General features: G+C 40.4%; 1 protein-coding gene across 1 annotated transcript; it reads right to left on the reverse strand.

Annotated features, from left to right (window-relative positions):
- Window positions 1–6,949: 6,949 nt before the first annotated feature.
- Window positions 6,950–7,894, reverse strand: OR51F23 (olfactory receptor family 51 subfamily F member 23). The gene has a single exon (NM_001388692.1). The coding sequence runs from the start codon at window positions 7,892–7,894 to the stop codon at window positions 6,950–6,952; it is 945 nt and encodes a 314-aa protein (NP_001375621.1).
- Between the last annotated feature and the right edge of the window lie 232 nt (window positions 7,895–8,126).

Below are 8,126 nucleotides of genomic sequence, written 5' to 3' on the forward strand. Positions count from 1 at the left end.
ATGGTGGATGTGGACAAGGCCAAGTCATTGGCTGCCATTTTATAAGTATTTACTTATATGATCTATGATACAGAGATAAAAGACACATCTTTTGCCCTTCAGATGCCCTACCTGTGGTGGAAGATAGACAAATAACCAAATTCTTTGAGTTTTGGGATAAGTGTTAGCTTAAGGAGTGCATTTAATGCATGGGACAGGGAGAGGCATGATCAGAGGAATCTTCTTGACAGAAATGATTTTTTGTTCAGTCTTCAAACATGAGTAGGAATTAGAGAAAGGGAAAATGGGTATACTGAGCCAGTGGGGCTAGGGAGTTTTGTTTTGTTTTGTTTCCTTCAGATTTTCAGGATTCTAGGTCTCCAGGCCTAGCAAGGGGAGAAAGAAACACAAAACAACAATTTTTAAAAGAGGAAAAAAAACTAATAAAAAAAGCGACAAGTCAATCTATTAAGTGAAAAAAAGAAACTCTTTTGGGGTCCTCTGAGGAAAGAGAGTAGATCTCTCCAGTGACTTATCCAGAGATGAAGGTGCTGGCAGGGTGTGTGGCCTCCAGCAGATCCTACTTGCATTGTATGGTCCCTTGTGAAGGCTCTTCTCTCTGCTCCTGATGTTTCTCCACACTTGAAATCTGCCTCCAAGCCCACACTCCTTACCCCAAAGAGAACTTGGGTCGAGTCCTGATACTCCCAGGGCTTTCTCTTTTCTGGATTCTCTGGCAACAAGCCATTCATGTTAGGGAAAGCTTTTTGTTTTTGGAAGCCCAGCATTACTCTGCTCCCATCCTCCCACCCAAACACTTAGGCTTTGACTTCATCAAACACTTTCCCTGCTAGGCTCCTTAAGCGCTCTGGTCTCTAGAGCTAATTGTCTCTAAAGAGCCAAAGGCTTGGCTTTAATAAGAAGGACCTCTGAATCTTGGAAATAAATCTGCATGTGTCTTCATTACTGGTGGTACGGTAAACCTGTTCAACTCCCCAGGATTCTTCTTTACTACTAATCTGGGTCCTTACTGCAACTAGAAGATGCTCTTTCATTTGACTTTAGAGGGGGGAGGGGTTGGAGACCAGCAGTCTTAAAATATAGTGTGATAAAATGGGAACTAAGAGATTTGACTTGGACTATCCCCATCATGGATAAGCAAGGAAGAATAAATCTAAGATTCAAAGGTAACAAAATTCACACCTTTGACCACTCTTTGCTCTTCTCCCTATCCTCAGATCTTATGCAAAGAAAATAGCTACTCTCCTTGACAAATATGATATCACAAATTTCCCCCCAAGTTGCCATCAGAGAATGAAAAACCCTTTTCATAGGCAGATAATTGCATCCTTCAGTGAGATAAAAATAACTTATGTCTTGCATCCATCCAACCATCTATGTATCTATCATAGGTAGCTTGAGGAGAGTCAGAAATCTAAGCAAGTCAGGATGAAAGGTATGAGTAATGCTAAGGAAACTTCCCCGGAGGGAGGCCAGCTCACTGGATCTCTGTGTCCAAGAGAAATGGGGCCCGGAATGAAGGAAAAGACGTGGGGAGGGGTGTTACAGGGAGAGCACAGTAATGTATTCCCCCTTTCCCAAAGCCTCTCACCCATTATATTGTATGAGTACCCACAGATATAAGAGTCTCTTTTGGCCACAGAGTTGGACTCTTTCCCCACTTCTCTTTCTGCAAAGCACCTTTTTCTGCTTTGCGGGTAGCAGTCTAAGATTTTGGGCCATTATCTTGTCTCCCCAGTCACCTATCCCAGAAGAACTCAACTCTCTATCCCATGTTGTCCAGCCTTCTACCTAAAGTAACTCTTGGCCAGACCAAATTTCAGCTTCTCTTTGGGTCTAAATGTGGCTATTGCATTCATTCTAACTTGCCTTTCTGGACTGTCCACTAGTACTCTGGGACATTTCTTCTCAGCCCATGAAGATGTGTGTGGGACACAAGGGGGCTTCTCCCTCCTACCATGAGACAGTTGTGGGGTCCTCAAGGTCTCTTACGATGGCAGGGATTTGCCTTTCCCAACCCTAGGTGAAGTTGTACTCACTTGCAAACCATGCAGTCCTACTGAGAGAGAGCAGCTGGAGCTGGCTTATCCTTTCAAGCACAGGCCTATTTATAACACTGCCTAGGAGGCCCCTGGAAACAAGCTATGGACTGAGGCCCCTGGGGCTTGGCAGGCAAGGAACAGCATCTCTATGTTCACTTGTGTGTCACTCCTACAGGCTTCTCACTATTTCTGTCTGGTATATGTGTTGTAGAGGGGTGATTATGATGATCTATCCCCACTCTTAAATATAACTCAAACTCCCCAGGTAGCAACAGTGATTAGAGCTTTTCATCATTAGCCACTTTGCATGACAGACATCATGGAAGTATAGTTATGTCCTTGAGCTCTAGAAGTTCACATCCTTTTTAAAAATCAAGATAGGTGGGCAGCCCCAGTGGCACAGCGGTTTAGTGCCATCTGTAGTCCGGCGTGATCCTGGAGACCCAGGATCGAGTCCCACGTCGGGCTCCCTGCATAGAGCCCGCTTCTCCCTCTGCCTGTGTCTCTGCCCTCCTCTCTCTCTCTCTCTCTCTCTCTCTCTCTGTGTGTGTCTATGAATAAATAAAATCTTAAGAAAAAAACAAGATAGGTACACAAAACCAGTAATTCCCAGAACTCAGAAAAAGGGCAGGCACTTCTTCAGTTTCTCATTCTTGGCTTTACTTTCCATTGATGAAATAGACTTTGAGGTAGGAAAGCCACTCTCTGTAACCTGTGTTACAGATAAGGAATGGATAACATGAAGGCTCTTTGCCTCAGTTACAGAGTTATTAGTGATAATATTGGTTGGAGAACTAGGTATTCTGATTCTATATTTATTAACATTTAACAAATATTATTAGGGACCTACAGTGTAATAAAATATGCAATTTTTTTAAAAGCTCACCCTCATAGATTATACATCCTGGTGAGAGGAACACACAGTCCATGATTAACATGAGAAACAATAGTTTCTCCTTATGACTACCTAAGGAGAAAAATAGAGGTAAGAAGAGAACAACTAAATCCTGGGGTGGGTGGTTGAAATTTTAAATGAACTTGCCAGGGAATGCCTCACATAATGGAGACATTTGAGAGCCCTACAGGGAGTAACAAATATATCCATGTGATCACTGAGGAAGACAATTCAAGGAAAGAAGAACAGAAACTACAAATCTTCTGAGAAGGGATGTATCTGGATGTTTAGAATAACAAGGAGGCCAGTGTGCCTGAGTAGAGAGAACAAAGGGATGAGTAATATATAGAGAGAATCAGATACATAATAGGGAATTGGATCATATAGGGCTTTATGGGACTTTATACAGGACAGTTAAGGATTTACTTAGAGTCTGCATTCAGGTAGCTATAAGAGCAGCCATGTTTCTACTACTGCTCTGGCTTTCAGGAAAGTCTCCAAGGCATTGCAAGCTTGTCCACCTTGGTGAGAGGTGACGTCCATCCTGCAAACCACCCATTCCAAAATTGTCCAAAATACCCACTCCCTCATGAGGAAAGCTTGCATATTTTCAGGATAGTGGGGCCACCCATAGGTTAGGATGTGTGTAGGGGGTGGTGAGGTAGGAGAGAAACATCTGTAGAAGTAGTATGAACATCTTGGCTGTCTGGTTCTTTAGTCTAAAGTTCCTTCTTATTCTGATTTTTAGGACTCTGTTCCCCAACATTTTTCTCTATGTTTATCCTTCTCTCCCACAAATAAACAAATATTTAGACTGTAAATCTACAGCATCTTAACTTTTCACTTCTTTCCAACAGTGAATGAATGAGTCATAGACATTCCCTGATCCTGGGAATAAGAGTCTATGGTGAGGAAACAGTTACAGGAGAATCTGAAATGGGATGTCCTGAGAAAAAAGCACTAGGTACTGCAGAAGCACTTGGAAAGGAGTGAGAAGCCAGGAGATGTTTCTGAGAGAAAGTCATTTCTATTCTGAGTCAGGAGAAGGGAGATAGTGAGCGTGCTGAAGAGGGAGGTGATCCAGAGCAATCACAGCTAAGAAATGCAAGTGGTTAGTTGTGTCTGGAGAACTGAACAGAGGGCAAGCAATGAGGCTTGAGAGGTACAGAGAGCCAGCTCATTCAGGGTTGTTATTATTTTATTATGTGGCAGACCCCAGTTTGGGGTCTGGAAGACAGTATGAATGAAACAAAATTATTCCCAAAGAACTTATCTGGTAATGGGGAAACTAGGGAAGAAATAATGGGTATGTAATATTTTGATGGGAAAAGGGAGTGCCAAATATTAAAAATGAGACAGGTAAGGAAGACAGTGAATGCAGACAGAAATTGAAGGAGAGGTGTTGTTATTTTTAAGTCAAGGGCCCTGAAATAAGGTAACACTTAGGCAGAGACCTGCATAAGGTGAAGGAGTAAGTCACGAGGGTGTCTGGGGGAAGAACATCAAAGTAAGGCGGACAGAAAGTGTGAGGTTTGATGATGAAGCATGGTTTAGTGAGTTTAAGTAAATATTTGGAGGCTGGTGCAGGTATAGTAGAATGAATAAAGAGGACAGAAGTAGGAGATGAAGTTGGGATGATAGAGGGGAGTTAAATCATGTAGATCATTGTGAGATATTATAATGACTGTGAATTTTCCTTGGGCAAGACAGAGACACTGGAACATGTTGAACAAATGACGTGGCATGATCTGTTTTATGTATTAAAATAATCATTCTAACTGCCATGGGGAAAGTAAAGCAAAAGTAGATGAAGGAAATCTGCCAGGAGACTATTAGATTTCATATTCAAGATGATGATGGCTTGACACATGGTGGTAGCAGCAGAGGTGATAGAAAGTTAAATTCTAGGTATCAATATCTGGAATATCTGAAAGAAAGAGTCATCAGGATTTGCTGATAGGTTGAATGTGGAGTGGGAGAGACAGACAGGTGTGTAATGACTCCAAAAGTTCTATCTCAGCAACATGAAAAATAGAGTTTCAGAGTTAGGGAAGACATGGTTGATATGAATATTGGGATATGTATGTATGTATGTATGTATTTATTTATTTATTTATTTATGATAGTCACAGAGAGAGAGAGAGGCAGAGACATAGGCAGAGGGAGAAGCAGGCTCCATGCACTGGGAGCCCAACGTGGGATTCGATCCCAGGTCTCCAGGATCGCGCCCTGGGCCAAAGGCAGGCGCCAAACCACTGCGCTACCCAGGGATCCCTGGGATATGTTTTTGGATATGATGAGTCTGAGATGACTATTAAACATTCGAGTAGGATTACTGATACATAATATATTAATCTGGACTATGAATATTAGTTTGGGATTTACCAGCACGTAGATGAGATTTAAATCTATGATGCTAGATGAGATAATGAAAAATGAGAATATAATGAAGAAAAAACAGGTCTGAGAACAAAATTGTGGAACATTCCAACATACAAAGATCAGGGAAATGAAGACCAACTATTGTATTGAGACGAAAATGTTATTGTCAAGCAAACTGAGAATTTTGATGTCATCCTGGTTACTAAATAGTTAGTACTATTGTCACTTAATAAACTTCCTGTAGATATGACTGACTACTACTCCTTCCTTGCTGGATCTGATACCACCTATAGGGCCCATCTTTACTGAATGATATCAGTATGTCATTGAAATACGTACTTTAAATATTTGAGAGTTAATGGACATACCCAGGTGGGAAAAAAATAATTTACTTGCTGGATTAAGCCATTATCTGAAGCATATGCCACAGATTAAATATTTGCAAGTAAATGACATGAGGTGAAATTCATTTGCAATTCTCAATCATTTTTTAGTTTCTGCTAGGACAGAAAGTTCATGGAAGGCAGAGAGAAATTCTAGAATATGTTTAGTTGGGAGAGAACATCAGGTAGAAATACACTTGTATTTTCAGGTCTGAAAATTCTGTTTTGGGCTTTTTCTCCATAATTTGGTCAAAAATTTCTAGAGGATAGAGTTGTGGGTTTTTTTTGTTTATTTATTTGTTTTGCTTCTTTATATTCCCTAGTACAAATTACATGACCCATATATATGTATATATACAAATTATATTCATGTATAATTATACATAGTTTATATTATAGATAGCAATATAGCTAAAGTTAAGAGTGTTGGGGGACCCTGGAGTCAGTTTGCGTGCATGTGAAATACGGCTCTGTTGTTTATGAGCTATTTAAGCAAGTAACTTAACATTTTTGTCCTCAATTTTCTCATTTATCAAAGAAGAAGCTACCTTACAATGTTGTTTTAGATATGTTAATACATGTAAAAAACACTAAGAACCATGGCTAGTCAAAGGAAGTAATACATGCTAGAAAAAATAATTATTGCAGCTAGAAAAATACTAACTGCACTAACTAAAGGAGTGGCTTTCTCATAATGTGTCATTCTAACTGATCTAAAGTGGACAAAGTCAGGAGATACAGTTTGTTGGCAGGATAAATAACAGTTTAGAATAAACAGTGATGAGTGAGATAAATGCTAGATTTGGGGCTTTATACTATTCATCCTTCTATTCTTATGTCTTCATCTCTTCTATTCATCCCTTCTTTTTTTAATTAATTTTTTATTGGAGTTCAATTTGCCAACATCCCACCAAGTGCCCCCCTCAGTGCCTGTCACCCAGTCACCCCAACCCCCCGCCCACCTCCCTTTCCACTACCCCTTGTTTGTTTCCCAGTTAGGTGTCTCTCATGTTTTGTCATCCTCACTGATATTTTCACTCATTTTCTCTCCTTTTCCCTTTATTCCCTTTCACTCTTTTTTAATATTCCCCAAATTCTATTCTATTCTTATGTCTCTATCTCATCTGTAAAATGTCAAGCTAACTGATGTTCTAAATATATGCCAGCTTTAATTTAAAATTTTTGTTTTATGTCACCAGTTTTATTTTTAAATTGATAACGTAGGCCATCTCTAGAATTCTCTGATTCTACATGTCTTTGGAATAGAGAATTTTTATCACAGCTCTGCGTATCTGTTTTGTCTTCACGCTGTAGATGATGGGGTTCATTACAGGAGGGATCAAGAGGTAAGTGTTAGCAATCATTGTATGAACATAGGCTGGAGCTCGTTTTCCAAATCTGTGAACAAAGGACAGACTGATCAATGGAAAATAGAAAATAGCAACAGCCCCAATATGGGAGATACATGTGCTGAAGGCTTTCTTCCTCTCTTCTGGGGATGCAATGCTGAGGACAGTCTTAATAATCAAAATGTAAGAAAGGAGGATGAGGATTGAGTCCACACCAACAGTAGAGATCATGGCTGTCAGCCCAACTGCATTGTTGATCCTGGTGTCTGTGCACGAGAGCTTCATCACATCAGGGTGGAAGCAGTAGGAGTGGTGGAGCACGTGGCTGCGGCAGAAGGACAGTCTTTTAAGAAGTGCTACCATTGGTGTCAGCATTAGTGTTCCCCTGATGACAATTGTCACTCCAATTTGAGCTATTCTGGAATCGGTTAAAATGGTGGCATACCTGAGTGGATTAGAGATGGCCACAAAACGATCAAAGGCCATGGCCAACAGCACCGAGGATTCCATGACAGTGAAGAGTTTAATAAAGAACATCTGTGACAAGCAAGCATTAAAGCTGATCTCCCTGGCATTGAACCAGAATATACCCAACATGGTGACCAGGGTGGATATGGATAGGCCGAGGTCAGTGGTAGACAGCATGGAAAGGAAATAATACATGGGTTCGTGGAGGCTGGGCTGAGTGACAATGGCAAAGAGGATCAGGCTGTTTCCTGAGAGGGCGGTTATGTAGAGAAAGCAGAAGGGAATGGAGATCCAGGTGTGGAAGGCTTCCAGCCCGGGAACACCAGTTAGCAGGAAAATGATGGAAGTAGATGTGGTATTCTGGAAGTTTGGCATGCTGGATTAAAAATATAGAGTTCCAAGATGAAACTCTGGAACAACAACAAAACTATATTTTTTGTATTAATCCAATTATGAATAATTTTATTCAACTAAAAACTGACCAAAGATAAATATTTATATGCTATGTAAAAATGAATTGCTCATTTAAATTGATAAAGGAATTGTAAGTTTTCAACTGCCGTAGTAGGTACCATTCCTTCTTTTTTTTTTAAGATTTTATTTATTT

The sequence above is a fragment of the Canis lupus genome, chromosome 21 (assembly GCF_011100685.1).
Source record: "Canis lupus familiaris isolate Mischka breed German Shepherd chromosome 21, alternate assembly UU_Cfam_GSD_1.0, whole genome shotgun sequence".
Taxonomy (NCBI): domain Eukaryota; kingdom Metazoa; phylum Chordata; class Mammalia; order Carnivora; family Canidae; genus Canis; species Canis lupus.